Source organism: Ceratotherium simum, chromosome 24 (assembly GCF_057802395.1).
Source record: "Ceratotherium simum simum isolate JZ-2026a chromosome 24, ASM5780239v1, whole genome shotgun sequence".
Taxonomy (NCBI): domain Eukaryota; kingdom Metazoa; phylum Chordata; class Mammalia; order Perissodactyla; family Rhinocerotidae; genus Ceratotherium; species Ceratotherium simum.
The window spans coordinates 32,322,531-32,339,989 of NC_141923.1; the positions used below are offsets into that span (position 1 = coordinate 32,322,531).

At 44.1% G+C, this 17,459-nt stretch overlaps 1 protein-coding gene across 4 annotated transcripts in view; it reads left to right on the forward strand.

The window, feature by feature from the left end:
- MAP3K9 (mitogen-activated protein kinase kinase kinase 9) overlaps positions 1 to 17,459 on the forward strand; it is a 79,412-nt gene that overhangs the window by 33,831 nt on the left and 28,122 nt on the right. For all 4 annotated transcript variants that reach the window (XM_014784350.2, XM_087448304.1, XM_004426304.3 and 1 more), the window contains exon 3: positions 11,557 to 11,737. In XM_014784350.2, the coding sequence (XP_014639836.1) occupies positions 11,557 to 11,737 (181 nt within the window). The remainder of the gene's footprint in view (positions 1 to 11,556; positions 11,738 to 17,459) is intronic.

The window sequence follows — 17,459 nt, forward strand, 5'->3', positions numbered from 1 at the left end:
CCCTTCTGTAGTTTTTCCGGCTATAGGGACTTTAGGCTGCCTGTCCCCGGGTGTTTGTCAGGAAGCACAGTTTTCTTTGCTGGTTGTGCCAGTGGCGCTTGGTGCAGCTCTGCTGACAGTGCTGAACCCGGCCGGGGCCTTAGCTGCTGCTGGCATCTCCCTGCCGTCTCTAGGCACACCACGCCTCTGTTGAGGCGGGGAGTTGGGAGTCTAGGTGGTGAATCACTTGCCTCAGTAAGCAAGTCTGGCCACTCCTGGCCTTGCCTGGAGGGACGGAGTGGGCCGAGGGCCAGGGGCCAGGAGAGGCTAGGGGATGCATGCTGGCCGTGCCCTCACTGCGTGGTAGTGTCCGTGAGTCAGGCTTTTCCATGTGGCTCTTGCTGAGTCAGCACAGCAGGGAGCCTGCTCTGTGTTAGTAGCTGGCCTGTTGGCACTCTGGGCTGCTGAGTGGGACTGGAGCCTGAGATCTTCTTCCTTCCTCCACTGGAGACAACAGGCTGCAGGAAGCAAATGTCTCCAGTGCTGACTCAGGTGCCCTAAGGCCTGGCTGTGTCTAGTGACTAGAGCTTTTCTTTGGGGTGGAATCACCTTGCCTCACTCCTCTCTGCCCTTGGGTTTAGCTGTTCTTCAGCTCAGGTGGGTGGTGGAGCTTGGCTGGCCCCAGGAAAGACCGACACTACTTTCAGGGAATTACAGACTCAGAATGTCAGAGGTGGGTGAAGATCACACAGCGGTGGAGCCAAAACTCAGACATTCTGAGTCTTCATCTGTTGTTTTGTTCTTTCTGCCTTGCTGCAGCTCAGAGCTTGTTCTTGTTAAGGTGGGAGAGGATGCTGTGACACAGATCTGGTGGTCGAACTGAGCTTTGGCAGGAACAATTGGGAGAGATGGAAGAACCAAGACCAGGAAAGCTGGAAGCTCTTTCAGGGTCCCTTTGGATGCAGACTCGACCAGGTTCCTTCTCCCCGTCCCCAAGAAAACAAACAAAACTGAAGGCAGGAGCCTGGGCTAGGATGGCAGATTGAACACATACAAATACTACATTTGCTTGTGCTCGCTCTTGACACCTGGCTAAAACTACAGGAACTCACGAGGCCAAGGAGAGAGGAGACAACGGCAACAAAGTTTTGGAAGCTGGGAAACAGGTAGATGAGTGGTAACTGACTTAGGACATTTGAGAAAGATAATTCTAAGCTGACAGTGGGGAAAGCAAAGAACCAATCAAAATCTAAAGAACCACAGACTCCTATAAAATCTAGGAACTGGCAGCAGCAGGTACCTCTGGAACTGGGGCGAAGGGGTGCTAAAATAAAAAAGACTAAGGAGCAATTGTATGAAAGGCATTTGGGTCCCATGGAGCTCTTCATCCTCCGCTCCACACAGCCACCTGACTGCCTTTCCTTTTGGAAGGGGTAAGACAGTTTCCGGACCGGGGGACGCTTGCACAGTGGAGGGCATGGCTACTGAAAAAACAGGAGAGGAAGGAACTGTTTATATGTTGAAGCCTGCAGTCTGAGACCACCTCGGCCTCCTCCTGACTGGATTCCTGGCACACTGGCAGCCAGAACTTTATTTTCCCAGCAGTTGGGAAGAGTACTGCTCTCTGGGAGCTGACCAGCTCAAGAGAAGTGACCTCAGATGCCTTGTCCAGGCTTACCCGGATCTCCCTGCTGTGGAGCTCAAGGTTGACAGATCCCTCCTGTGTGCTCAGAGGTCTAGTCAGCTTTTGATCACTCACCCTGCCCCCACTTATTATTGTGGAAAACATACACACAAGTAAGAAGAAGGGTGTAACGGACCCCCAGCACTCATCCAGTGTCAGCAGTGACCAACTCGTGGGTGATCATGCTTTTTCTGTCACCCCACTTATTCCCTTCCCTCGATTATTTTGAAGGAAAGCTGCGACATCATGTCATTTTTTTGGTAAATTTTTTTGGTATGCACCTTTAAAACCTAAGGACTTTCTTTTTTAAAACATAAGCACAACTTGTTTCTTAGTCATGAACAGACAACTGAGGATACTGTAACTCTGAGCAAAGGTGCATTAGAGACCAAAGAACAGATAGAAAAAGCAGCTGAAACAAACTACACTGGGAGAAAACGAACCATCAGTGATGCACTCAGGTGAAGGAAGAGACATTGTAGGTATTATGAAAACAGCTGTTGCTCAGCTGTGTTTGTGCTTGCCGCTCAAGTAAAAAAAATTCAGAGAACAAAAAAAGAGCTCCCTTAGAAATTGAAACCATGATAAGGAAATGAAAAACCCAACAGAAGAGTTAGAAGATAAAGTGATGGCATCTCCAAAAGAAGAGCAAAAAGAAAAAAAAATATGGTAAAAGTAGTGGAGAAAAGATAAGAAAATTGGAGGACCAGTCTAGAAAGCCCAATATCTGAATAATAGAGGTTCTGGAGAGAGAGAAAACAGAGAAATATAGAGGAAGAAATTAACAGTAAAATACTTCAAGAAAACTCCCTGTAACTGAAGGACGAGTGTTCAGATTTGAAAGTACTCACCAAGTTCCCACCTCAAGCTACATCCCTCCAAGATTCTAGAACACTGGGGATTAAGAAGAAAATGAAAATTTCCTGAAAGAAAAAGATGTGTCACTTCGAGAGCATCAGGAAGCAAAATGGCTCAAGGCTTCTTAACAGTAATGTTAGAAGCAAGAAAATAAGGTGTGATGCCTTCAAAACTATGAAGGAAAATCTCCAGTCATGACTATACCAAGTATGGGGATGGAATATAGGTGTTTTCTAACTTAAAAAGAAGGTATTTTCCATGCATTCTTTCTAAGGAGCTACTAGAGAATGCATACCGCCAAAGCAAGAGAAGAAACCGGCAAAGAGAGAATGTGGGATACAGGACACAGGAATTAGCACAGGAGAGAGATGAAGGAAAACCCCTGAGGACTGTGAAGGGAGATCCCAGGAGAACGGCTGTGCACCTGATGTAGGAGATGGGCAGTTTACATGTGGCAGTGTGACTCAGGCTGTCATCACCAGCTCACCTGCTGCCGGTGTTCCATCTCTTTCACCCGAGGACTGACTACGTGGGGAAGTCTGGTCCAGATCTTATCTGTACTTGGCTGTCTTGCTCGTGTGCTGATGCAGCTCCTGCTCACCCCTCCTTGCCCTGCTAATTGGATAGACAAGTGTTTTCTTTGCCCACCTCTGAGAACCAAAGGTAGTCTAAAGTGAATTTAGAAACAGAAAATACCGAGGAGCCCACTCCCCCTACCATATTTCCGATGGATGTCTAGTATCTGCACCTCCCCTCCCAGCTGTCAGATGTTGCCACTGTGGTCACCTATCCAGTTTTTCTAGCGCTCGTATATGATCTTGCTTACTGGCTTTCCCAGAAAAGGCTCTTGTCATTTCTCTGGAACCATGACCAGACACTGTGTTTAGCTTGTTTCCTTCAGGGAGGCTTCATATGTTGAAGTCCTAACCTGTGATTGTGATCTTATTTGGAAAAAGGGTCTTTGTAGATGTAATCAAGTGAAGATGAGGTCATGCCGGATGAGGATTGGCCCTAATCCAATGACTGGTACCTTTATAAGAAGAGGGAATTTGGACACAGACACACAGAGATTCATTCACAGAGATGAGAATACCGTGTGAAGACAGAGATAGACACACAGAGGGCAGATGGCCGAATGAAGAGATTGGAGTTATGCTACCCTAAGCCAAGGAATGCCAAGGATTGCTGGCAGCCACCAGAAGCTAGAAGACGCAATGAAGGATTCTTCCCTAGAGCCTTTGATGGGAGCATGGCCCTGCTGACACCCTGATTTTGGACTTCTAGCCTCCAGAACTGTGAGAGAATAAATTTCTGCTGTTTTCAACCACCAAGTTTGTGTTAGTTTGCCTTGGCAGCCCTAGAAAACTAGTACACACGACCACATTTGTGCTTGTCACTCACTTTTTCAAAACTAAACAATATCTTATTTAGGGATGTATACATATGTGGTAAAATCATAAAGAGAAGTAAAGGAATGCCTAACAGAAGTCAAGATTGATATGTCTGGGGAGAGGGAAAGGGATGTGACAGGGAGGGACACATGGAGCTTCTAAGCGACTGGATGGGATTATAGGGGTTTTCATCTTATTTTCTTTTAACCATACAAACATGTTTTATACACTCTTCTATGTGTATATACATTTGACAATAACCTTAAAAAGGAAGACTAAACCAAGCAAAACACAACCCTCAGAACAGAGTTAGACCAGTTGCTCAACCTGGGAGAGATGATGCTGAATCATTTGAACCAGATGAAGCCCTGGGGGTGGGAGCCCTGGTGCCAAGGTGAGCATTTAGCAAATTGGAGCCCCTTGTGCTAATGGTGATGAATAATAAATAAGACATCTCAGAATGATAAATCATCAACCAAAGCTAAATTTACCATTAGGACCTAATGGGAGAGTCTCCTCAGTTATGCCAAGTTTTGAGAGCCTGGCCTCCAGCTAAAAGGTATTAAGGTCAGACTCACGGAGCCCTTTGTGGCCACCCCACCTGACTCATTTCTCCTTCTTTTTTTTTTTTTTTTTTTTTTTTTTGTGAGGAGATCCCCCCTGTGCTAACATCTGCCAATCCTCCTCTGTTTTGCTGAGGAAGACTGGCCCTGGGCTAACATCCATGCCCATCTTCCTCCACTTTATATGGGACTCCGCCACAGCATGGCTTGCCAAGCGGTGCGTCTGTGCACGCCCGGTATCCGAACCGGCGAACCCCGGGCCGCTGTAGCGGAGCATGCACACTTAACCGCTTGCGCCACTGGGCCGGCCCCCCATTTCTCCTTCTGATTTCCTAGCAGGGGAAGACCTTGAGGCCCTTTAGGTGATCTGTATTCAGTACCATTGAATCTCATGGAAAGTCATTCAACCTCTTCATATTCATGGTGGATCAAGATTCATTTTGGTGCTGGTCTGCCTTTATTCCTCTGTACACCTCTCATCTTTCCTTTTTAACAGAGACAGCAGGCCTTAGGTTCTGACTTTGACCAGTAGCAGGATCTATGGAAATGTAATAACATTTATTTTTGTTTTCATTTTATTTATTTGTACGAGTTAGTACCTAGTATTAGAAGAATATCTGTTTTTTGCATTTATAATAATGATATAAAATTTCTTCAAGTAATTTTTTAAAAGTCAATTTCAAGAAACACATTAAATAAATGGTATATAGGTGGTGTCCTGATCTGGAAATAATCAAGAATAATGTCCTTGGGTTACTGAGGTATAGAAAACTGTGATTATCTTATTGATTGTAGCAAAATGTGGGCCCTATTGATGCACGCTTTGTCTTGACCTGATGTTCCATCTTGTCGAGTATTTTTCCATAGAGCACCTGGAAGGCCCTTAAGGGCAGAGTCTCCGGCTTGTCTTTCCTTGCGTCCTCCCACCCCACCTGGCACCAGCTGGGTGTGTTAGTCACTAGTGAACCCTGGCTGAGGTGTTCCTCCTTCTCCAGTCCATTATCCTGCCGGCCCCCCTGAGTGCCTCAGGGATGGATAGCATTGGGGAGGATGCTCCCCAGCACTCGGCAACAATCGGATGGGGAAGTGAATGGTCTGAGAAGATGCACAGATACTCCTTCAGTGAAAGAAGTGACCAGCGAGGGGTCACTTCCTTCAGAGAGCCTGGTCCTCTGCTTGGTTCCTGGAAGGGGCACAGCGTGGGTTCCAGAAGAAAGAGAATGTGGTTTTTGCCCTCTAGGAGTCCTATTCTGTCACATCACAGAGGAAGTGAAGAAGCACACATTCATACAGTGGTTGGGAATGATTAAAAGAAGTATATAAAATTTTATGGTATTGGATTTGAGTGCTGAAGGAATAACTCAGGAAAAGGAAGAGCAGTGAAGGCTAGTTAATGAATCACAGTTTTAGGGATCAGGCAGAAATTGAAATTTAGCCTTAAAGATGCATAGGATTCCTTTCTGTCCTCTGGATGGCACAGCATGCAAAGAAAGATCTGGCTTCACATCCCATCTCCGTCCCTCGCTAACTTAACCTTTCTGTGTTTGTCTCAGCGTGGAGAAAATAATTATGCCTACTTCATAGGGTTGATTTAAGGATTAACTAAGTTGATGTATGTAAAGCTCTTTACATATATCATGTAAAGAGCATCATGTCACTACGTAGTAAGTGATCAATAATGGGTAGCTGTCATTGTTAATTAATCAACCATTCCATTTATTTATACAGCCAAAATTTATTGCATGGTTATTATGTGTCAGGGACTGCCAGGCTTCCCTCCTCGATACCTTGAGTGCTGAGTCCATGGTTTCCACTTACGTACAAGACACTTAGTAATAATAATAGGTGTGGTGTCCCGAGTGCCTATTTATGTGCCGGGCTCTCTGCTAGGTGCTTCATTACTATATCATCTTTATTAATCTCTATTAATCTTTATCCTCATTTTACAGACACGGGAATAGAGGTGCAGAGTTCATGAAACTTATCCGGAGTCACATGGAAATTCTCAAGCCTAAACTTAGTGTCACCCTAAACCCCATTATGTCCCAAACTGAACTTGGCTTTCTCAAATGGGCTTTGTCTCTCAACTTCTCAATCTGGGGCGCCACCGTTCTACTCGTTACCCGTGTCTGTAAGGCTGGAGACCTCTGCCTCCTCCATCAGCCCCTGTTTCTGGTTAATCACTAGATTAATAGTTCAAATGCATCTTTTCCTCTCTGTTCCTCCTATCCGGACTTGTTAGTTGTTCTCAGCATTTGTTCCACTGCCCTACACATGAGAAGTGAGGTTTACACAATACGCTTTCAGGGACTTCACCAGATTTTGATAAAACATTCTTAAGTTTTCCAGGAAGTAAAGCACAATAATTCCCTATTGCTTTTGCTGCAGCTGTTGGTCAATGGTCGAAGCTTAGAATGGGCTCACTGCAGTGGTACAGATAAGTAAGCTGCTATGACTGTAACCTTTCTTTCCTACCCGGGAAACCATGTTGGGAGAGAACTGTGCTCCACTCTGTTTTAAAAAGTCAAGCTTTCCTCTTTAACAAAGGGTGCTGGGACAATTGGATATCCACATGCAAAAGAATGATGATGGACCCCTATCTCATATGATATGCAAAAATTAACTAAGAATGGATCAGGGACCTAAATATAAGAGCTAAAACCATAGAACTCGAAGAAAACAGAGGTAAATCTTCATGAACTTGGACTTGGCAATGGATTCTTTGATATTACACCAAAAGCATGAGCAACAAAAGAAAAATTAGATAAAGCGGACCTCATCTAAATTAAGAACTTTTGTGCGTCAAAGGACATTATCAAGTAAGTAAAAAGACTGCCCACAGAAAGGGAAAAAATATTTGCAAATCATATATTTGATAAGGGTCTAGTATTCAGGATATATAAAGAACTCTGATAGCTCAATAACAAAAAGGCAAACAACAAATAGCCGTTTATCCACAGAAGATATACAAATGGCCAACAAGCACACAAAAAGATGCTCAGCATCATTAGTCATGAGGGAAATGCAAATCAAAACCACAATGAGATACCATTTCACATCCACTACGATGGCTATAATAAAAAGAAGAAAAAGGAAAATAAGTGTGGCGAGTATATGGAGAAATTCGAACCCTCATACACTGCTAATGGGAATGTAAAATGGTTCAGCTGCTGTGGAAAACAGTTTGGCAATTCCTCAAAAAGTTAAACATAGAATTACCATATAAGCTAGCTATTCCACTCCTAGGTGTACACCCAAAAGAATTGAAAACAGGTACTCAAACAAGTATATGTACACACGTGTTCATAGCATCACTATTCACAATAATCAAAAGGTGGAAACAACCCAAATGTCTGTTTTTTTTTAAAGATTTTATTTATTTTTTTTTCACCCAAAGCCCCAGTAGATAGTTGTATGTCATAGCTGCACATCCTTCTAGTTGCTGTATGTGGGACATGGCCTCAGCATGGCCGGAGAAGCGGTGCGTCGGTGCACGCCCGGGATCCGAACCCTGGTCACCAGCAGCGGAGCACAAGCACTTAACCGTTAAGCCACGGGGCCGGCCCTAAAGTAATTATAAACTCTCTTTTTTTTTTTTTTTTCTTTTTGTGAGGAGATCAGCCCTGTGCTAACATCTGCCAATCCTCGGCTTTTTTTGCTGAGGAAGACCGGCCCTGGGCTAACATCCGTGCCCATCTTCCTCTACTTTATATGGGACGCCACCACAGCATGGCTTGCCAAGCAGTGCGTTGGTGCACGCCCGGGATCCGAACCGGCAGCCGCCGCAGCGAAGCACGCACACTTAACCACTTGCGCCACCGGGCCGGCCCCCCAAATGTCTTTCAATGGACAGATGGGTAAACAGATTGTAGTATATACATACAATGGAATATTATTCAGCCATAAAAAGGAATGAAGTACTGGTACAAGCTATAATGTGGATGAACCTTGAAAACACTGTGCTAAGTAAAAGAACCAGATGTGTCTCATTGTATGATTCCATTTATATGAACTATCCAGAATAGGTCAAGTGACAGAGATAGAAAGCAGATTGGTGGTTAGCAGGGGCTGGGAGGAGGGGAGAATGAGGAATAATTGCTTAGTGGGTACTGGATTTCCTTATAGGGATGATGAAAATATTTTGAAACTAGATAGAGGTGGTGGTTGTACAACATTGTGAATGTAGTAAGTACTACTGAATTGTTCACTTTAATGTGGTTAATTTTATGTTATGTGAATTTTATCTCAATAAAAAAATCTACAAAAAAGGTAAAGCTTTCACATACTTTGTTGCTTTAATTATTAATAGTAACAGATGCTTGGTAGATACCAGTATTTCAGGGCACCATTATTGAGAAGCATTGGCTGTAATCATCTGCCAGGATGGCTAGCTGGCTTCTGATTACAGCTGCTCCTGTTTGCAGAGGGCAGGACCCCCAGACCAGGGATTTCTGACTCAGATGCCTTCAGGGCCCAACCTGTTGAGATAAATGTTTGAAGTCAGCTGGATGTAAGGCAGCAGGGAGCAGTGGGGTTAGGTGGACCTGGGCCGGACCTGCACTATCTGAAGGCGTTTCAATTCAGACCAACTGTCCCTGGGCTGATTCTTGCCCCATCTTCATCATTCTGCCATTCCTTTTAAGCCATCTGACAGACTAATCTGTTTTAAAAGATCATCTTCGGGCCGGCCCCATGGCTTAGCGGTTAAGTGCGCGCGCTCCGCTGCTGGCGGCCCGGGTTCGGATCCTGGGTGCACACCGACGCACCGCTTTTCCGGCCATGCTGAGGCCGCGTCCCACATACATCAACTAGAAGGATGTGCAGCTATGACATACAACTATCTACTGGGGCTTTGGGGGGAAAATAAATAAATAAATAAAATCTTAAAAAAAAAAAAAAAAAAAGGGCCGGCGCCGTGGATTAGTGGTTAAGTGCGCGCGCTCCGCTGCTGGCGGCCCGGGTTCGGATCCCCGGCGCGCACCGACGCACTGCTTCTCCGGCCATGCTGAGGCCGCGTCCCACATAACAGCAACTAGAAGGATGTGCAGCTGTGACATACAACTATCTACTGGGGCTTTGGGGGAAAATAAATAAATAAATTAAATTAAAAAAAAATAAGTGTTTAAAAAAAAATAAAAGATCATCTTCAGTATGCCATTCAGTTTCTAAAAATCTATTTCCTGTAACAGAATCTAAACCTCTCCACTTCCCTTTCCAGCATAGAATCTGAGGAAGCTCAGCTGGATCCATACAGTATCATGAAACTGTTATCCTCCCCCTGCCGTACCCTGTCCCAGCCGTCTGGGGTCTGGAGTGACAGGACTGAACCCCACTGGATGTGTAAGGAGAAGGGTTCACTCCGAATCTCCAGTTTAAGGGCGGCCCAGAGAGAAATGATCGGGAGCTGGTGGCCACCACTGTAGAAGGAACGGTTGGTTTCTTTAATGTCACTTGCTCAGCAATCTGAGTGCATATGTCTATCTCTGCCCGAGGAGAGAGGCACAGAAGAATCTAGAAACATTTTTGTTATTAGACCCAAGATGGAGAATGTTTTTTTTTTCCAGTCTGCCCAAGCATTCAGAGGCCTGGACCCATTCGGGGTGCTGGAAGCTCGGCGTGGGAGTGTGTGTCAGGGGAGTCGGGGAGAGGGTATGGAGGAAGGAGACTTAGTCCATTAGATGTAGGGAGGGGCTAGCACTGTTTTATTTTGTGCTCCCAGCCCTATAGCTGCTTGTAATCCCTCTTTACTGCTGATTTTCTCAGAAGCACTTAGGACATAGAAATCTCTGGCCCTTGTCCTTTCAATATGTAACAATTCAGTGGACATTTATGGGGGGTTGGGGAGGCAGGAAAAGGAAAGTACAGTTGTGTGACTTGAGGGACCTGCCTAAGGCTCTTCCTCTAAAATCCCCCCCTTTCCCTCCCCATTTGGACTTGAACGGCAGAGAGAATCTTTCTTCCTTCCTGAAATCGTGTGTACCGAGCTCTGAATTCCAGGTGGCTCAGCGTCTGGCCCATAAGAGGTTGTGTTTGCACAGGGCCTTTGGAACCTTCGCACTTGTGAGCGTGGAGGCTTGGCTTCCGCAAATCCAGGGAGCTCACCAGCTGCCCGCTGAGGCAGAGTTCCTTGACTTAGCTTACAGCACTTCAGTCAATTTGCATTTTTGCTCTTTTTAGGGAGATAGGCTCCCACGAGGGCACAGTTACCGCTGGCACCAGCACGTGGGTGAGGTGGCTGCCTCAGCTGCTGTCCTGGGAGAGACAGGATGGCTCCCATGCTGAAGTGCTTTGGCGTTGGAACGTAGGAGACAGAGCCCAGAGTATAACTAGTTCAGTGCCCTAGTTCCTCCTTCCTGGGCCATGTTCACAGAGAACATCGTGGGTGTGAATGTGTGTGTGCCCTCTGACCTCTCCTACTTGTCAGCCAGTTCTCAAAGGCTGGGGGTGAGTTCCTGGATTAAGGGGAAATCTCTGTGCCCAAAAGACGTGCTTTCTTAAGAGCTTAAATAAAGTAACTTGGAGAGGTTCGTGGAAACTGTCCAGACACTATCTGAAACCTTGAAAATCCAACAGGCACCTCCATTCCTTGTGGTTTGAGAGTGGTTATAGCCCAGGGGTGCCCTGGCAGATGGGAAGCCCAAGTGTCTGTTGCTCAGAAGGATTAGCTGTGACCTCACAGCTCTTCTTTCCTAGGGTGTGAATGGACCATGTGATATACAGGTAACGGAGAAGGCTCGCGAGTCTGGCTGCCTGGGTTTCAGTCCTGGCTTATTGGTTGCATGGCCTTGAAAATTTATGTAACAGTGCTGCATCTCAGTTTCCTCATCTGTAAAACAGAGATGGCAATAGTATCTACCTCGTAAAGTTGTTGGGAGGGTTAAAGATAATGCCAATAAAATACTTGGTGCAAAAATTTATGCATCGCAGGTGTTTAAGAACGATAGCTCCTACAAGCCATGGTAGCCGCACGATGGAGCCTGCAGGAGAGGACGAGAGGATGGCCGGAGGGCTCGGTATTTGGAGGTTTCCCTGTGATTAATGCAGACTCTCTGGTTTCTTCTGTATTCCTTTCCTTGCCCAGTATTGATCCTCCAGAAGGTGGAGAATGGAGACCTGAGCAACAAGATTCTGAAGATCACTGATTTTGGCCTGGCTCGGGAATGGCACCGAACCACCAAGATGAGCGCGGCAGGGACATATGCTTGGATGGCACCTGAAGTCATTCGTGCCTCCATGTTTTCTAAAGGCAGTGACGTGTGGAGGTAAGGTCCGGAGGTGCAGGGTCAGTGTTCCCCAGGTCTATTTTGGCTGCACACGTACTTCAGGACTTGGAGAATTGAGGTTGCATAGAATTGATGTTGGGTAAAGATGGGTCCCAAGATGCCCCCAGAACTGCAGAGTCACAGACTAGACCAACCATCCCTCTAGTAAATGTCAGCCCAAGAGGTCGCAAGGACATGGATCTAAAAATCCTGTCCTGTCTGATGGGAGGATGAGCCTCTACAGAGTGTATCTCACATCCTCATGGCTGTGAGATGGTAGCATCACCTTGGTTTACAAAAGAAAGGACGATAGATTATCATGTACTTTAGTCTATGAAGTCGTTACTTCCTGATGTGTTGTAAAATGAGCTTGTATGTGTGTGTGTATTTTAAATAACAACTTTATTGAGATATTATTCACATACCATAAAGTTTACCCTTTAAAATGTATAAGTTAATGGTTTTTAGTAAATTTACAAAATTTTACACCAATCACCATTGTTATTAGTTTCCTGGGGCTGCTGTAACAAATTACCACAAACCTGGTAGCTTAAAACAGTAGAAATTTATAGTCTGGAGGCCAGAAGTCTGAAATCAGTGTCAGCAAGGCCACACTCCCTCCAGATTCTGGAGGGAGAATTCTGTTCCAAATAAGGATTCTGGGTATTAGGACATGGGCATATCTTTTTAGGGCCACTGTTCAACCCACTGCAATCGCTGTCTATTTCCAGAATATTTTTATCACCCAAAAAGACTCGATATCTTTTTGCAGTCATTTCCCAATTTCCCCTATCCCTAGCCCCTGGTAACCACTAATTTACTTTCTGTCTCTATGGATTTGCTTACTCTGGACATTTCATACAAGTGGAATCTTACAGTAGGTGGTCTTTTGTGACTGGTTTCTTTCATTTAGTATAATATTTTCAAGGTTCATGCATGTTGTAGCACGTATCAGTACTCTATTCCTTTTTATAGCTGAATAATATTCCATTGTATGGATATACCACAATTTGTTTAGGCATTCATCAGTTGATGGACATTTGTGTTGTTTCCACTTTTTGGCTGTTATGAATAATGCTGCTATGGACATTTTTGTACAAGCTTTTGTGTGAACATACGTGTTCAGTCCTCTTGGGTGCATACCTAGGAGTGGAATTGCTGAGTCATATGGTAATTCTATGTTTAACTTTTTTTTTTTTTTTTTTGGGTGAGGAAGATTAGCTCTGAGCTAATATCCATTGCCAATCCTCCTCTTTTTGCTGAGGAAGATTGGCCCTGGGCTAACATCCGTGCCTATCTTCCTCTACTTTATATGTCAGATGCCTACCACAGCAGGGCTTGATAAGCGCTGTTTGGGTCCACACCCAGGATCCGATCCTGCAAACCCTGGGCCGCTGAAGTGGAGCGCGTGAACTTAACCACTATGTCACCCGGCTGGCCCCTGTGTTTAACTTCTTGAGGAGCTGCCAAACTGTTTTTTACCATGGCTGTACCATTTTACATTCCCATTAGCAATGTATGAGGGTTCCAATTTCTCCACATCCCCTCAACACTTGTTATTGTCTGTCTTTTTGATTATAGCCATCCTAGTAGATAATAAGTGGTATCTCATTGTGGTTTTGATTTGTGTTTCCCTAATGATTAATTATGTTAAGCATCTTTTCATGTGCTTATTGACCATTTGTATATCTTCTCTGGATAAATGTCTATTCAAATCCTTTGCCATTTGAAAAATTCGGTTATATGTCCTTTTATTTTTACATTGAAAGAGTTCTTAATATATTCTGGTTACAAATCCCTTATTAGATATATGATTTGCAAATATTTTCTCCCATTATGTGGGTTTTCTTTTCACTTTCTTGATGGTGTCCTTTGAAAGACAAACATTTTTAATTTTTATGAAGTCCAATTTATTTTTTCTTTGATTGCCTGCTTTTGGTGTCATATCTAAGAAACCAGTGCCTAATCCAAGGTCATGAAGACTTATACCTATGTTTTGTTCTAAGAGTTCTATAATCTTAACTCTTACATTTAGGTCTCTGTTCCATTTTGACTTGATTTTTGTATGTGATGTGAGGTAGGGGACCAACCTCATTCTTTTGCATGTGGCTATCTAGTTGTCCCAGCACCATTTGTTGAAAAGGCCATTCTTTCTTCACTGAATTGTCTTGTCACCCTTGGCAAAAAGTAGTTTACTGTAAATGTAAGGGTTTATTTCTGGACTTTCAATTCTACTCCATTGATCTATGTGTCTATCCATATGCCAGTAGTACCCTGTTTTAATTACTGTAGCTTTATAGTAAGTTTTGAAATTAAGTGCGAGTCCTCCAACTTTGTTCTTCTTTTTCAAGATTATTTGGCCATTTTGGGCCCTTTGCATTTCCATATGAATTTTAGGATCATTTTGTCAATTTCTGCAAAATAGCTGGGATTTTGATGGGGATTGTGTTAAATCTGTACATCATTTTGGAGAGTATTGCCATCTTAACATGAAGCTTTCCAATCCGTGAACATTTATGTAGGCCTCCTTCAGTTTCTTTCAATGATGTTTTATAGCTTCTGTATATTGAATCTTATTTCCCACACATTAATTACAAGGTGAAGTGGCTATTATGAGTTTTTCTTTCCTTAAAATATCTGACCAGATCTCATTAGATTAAGCTGTATACTGATAGTCAACTGTTGTTGACCTACAAAAACAGCAATTTCATATGCTTCAACCTAACACTTTAATTGCTTGACCATAGGCTAATGAGATTAGCTAATATGTTAATTAAGCTAAGCTGCTATTTCAAAGAGACCTACAGATGTGGTAGAAGTGTATTTCTTTTTCAAGGAGTAGTCCAGCCAGTCCAGGCTGATGGGGCAGCTGTGTCCTGTGAGATCATTCAGGAACCCACGTTCTTTCAGGATCCCTCAGTGCATTGTTCTTATCTGAATGATTACATGTGAGTGACTGTTACTTCTGCATTATAGTCTGCGGGAATGGGGAGAGAGAGCTTATCTATGGCAAGCAGCTTGTCTTTAATTTGGAGACGACCCAGAAGTTGTACACATTTCCTCTGTGCACCCCATTACTCTAGGTTATTTGGGCACACCTGGCTCCAAGGGTGGCAGACAAATAAAGGCGTTAGCTGGGCAACTGTGTGCCTAGCGAAAACTCTTACTATGGAAGAAGGGCAGAATGTATTTGGGGGGACAATCAGCCACTTGCCACACTCAACTTTATCTTACCTTTCTTTGTGGGAAACCATGATGTCTCAGTAACATGATTATTTCCTACTTCCTATATTCCTGCTAGCCTCTTCTCCCAGCCTGGCTTTGAAATCTTTCAGGTTTTATGGTCACACACTAAAGGTTTCTGCTGCTGCATTGATTTGGACAGAGTTGCCTGCAGTATCCAGGCACATTCTTAGTGGGAAAGGAAAGCCCAAATGCCTAACTTAGAGTCTTCTCTGTCATGGTGACAGAAATGGCAGACAAGGAAGAGCAAGGCCATTGCAAGGGTGTGTCCATCATGGAAGGAACAAGGCAGGACCTTTCAACTTTTACCCAAAGCATCCTTGTTCCAAGGCTGACGTCCAGGTCTTACCCTTCGACCACAGGTCCTGAAAGAGGGCTTCAGGAACCTCTTCTGTGAGAGGCATCTGATGAAGTTATTCTACTGTCTGAAGGGAATAGTTTGGAGGTAAACTTCAAATCAGCAGCACTTTGGATGAAGTGTCTTGGAAACTATCACATGGCCTGCTCTGTCGGTGGGTCTCTAGTTTAGAATTGTTCCTGGGGTTTAAGCCTCCTGACTCAGCTTGGGTGATGAACGTAGTTTGAAAACATAATTCACCCTGCTCCCTCCCAGCTTTCTTAGCTTCCTTGCTGTAGCATTTCCTTCTAGGACACAATTTATGGAACCCATTATATGGGCCTTTAATCCCGCCCCCTCAAACCTACTCATCTAGATGGCTCCAAGTGATCTCACACCTTCTACCAGAGGAAAACGTGTGCCCATTGCTATTTGTACAACACACATACAGTGGTAACAGTATGTACCACCTACAGATGCTTAAGGGCCAGGCTCTATGCTGAATGCTGTATATCCTTTATCTCATTTGTTCCTTACAAGAATCCCCCAAAGTAGATATTATCATTTCCATTTTACAGATAAGATAACCGAGGCTTAGATGATGTAAGTCAGGTGCCCAAGTTCACGCAGGTGGTGGAGGTAAAGCTGTGGTTACAACTGGATATGTGTCTCTTGAAACTCTGTGCTTGCAGCCATGTCACCTTCTGTATATTCTTGTTCCCGCCCTTTGGGCAGCTTCTTCCAGGATGATTGGCCCCGTCATGCCTGGGACCCAGCAGGATATCCCAGAGAGGGCTGGAGCATGCCTACGAACTCGGGACAAAGCTGGTCCCCAAATTGACTTGTAATTAATTTACTGGTTCAAGAAATGTTTGTTGAATGCTTACTCTGTGCCAGGTACTGGGCTGAGCCTGAGTCCAACCCCCCTCCCCTCCTGGAACTCATCTGGGCCTCTGGACTTCTGCTGTTGCCAGATGCCCAGGGCCAGCTGAGTTTGTCTTACTGCTCTTTGAATGTAGTTCTCTGGGCCTCCTCCACATGCTGTGATGGAGGGTAAGATGATAATGGCCCAGATCCTCAAGTAAGTTTCCCAATTTGCTTAGAATTTGGACCACCTCAAGAAGAGTAATTGACAAAATCTTTCCCTTTGGTTGTGCTGTGCAGGGAGAGCCGTCATCCTACAATGACTTCTTTCCTGTTTTGTGTGGGATGTAGTGGAGACATTTCGTTAATCAGTTAAAGTTTTTTGTTGTTGTTGTTGTTTTGGTGAGGAAGATTGGCCCTGAGCTAACATCTGTGCCAGTCTTCCTCTATTTTGTATGTGGGACGCCACCACAGCATGGCTTGATGAACGGGATCCTAACTTGCAAATCTGGGCAGCTGAAGCAGAGTGCACCAAACTTAACCACTATGCCACCGGGCTAACCCCAGTCATTTTCAGTTTTTAATATTACAGAAGTAAAACATGTTCACTATAGAAAAAAATTAGAAAAATATCGATAATCAAAAAAAAAAAGAAAAAGAAAAAGGAAAAAGAAAATCACCCATAGCCCACTTGTAAAGATAACCTGTATTGATATTTTGGTGCATTTATTCCTGTTCACATGCTCATCTACCCATCCCTTAAAATGGGATTATTCTGTTTTGTAAGCTGCTTTTTGAATATAGTATAGCATGAGCATATTACCACATCAATAAATATTTACATTAATAATTATATTAATGTATATATTACATGTGTATGTTAATAAATATATCATCATTTGAACGAGGTCTGGTTAACTACAAGAAGAAGAATTGTATGTTACTTTACAATTTACAAAGTGCTTTCGCATATGGTCGTTCACTTGTCTTTGCCAAAGATTATTAAAGTCAGTGTGGCTCCTGGCATGTGGGGTTACAGCCAATTACCAAGTGCAGGAGCTTATTCAAGGGACACCCTTTCCTTTCAGAGCGTGCATCTTAGAGACAATGTAGGTTAATAAGAAAAGGTCCTGGTCCAGCTCAGGTGTGGAATTGCTGTGCCTTTGGTTGGGAAGGTTTACTTTCCGCTCTGATGCTCTTCCTTACTTTGAAAAACATAAAACACCCCTCCCCTACCTCTGACCCTACTAAACGCTGGAAGGAATTACGACACCTCTA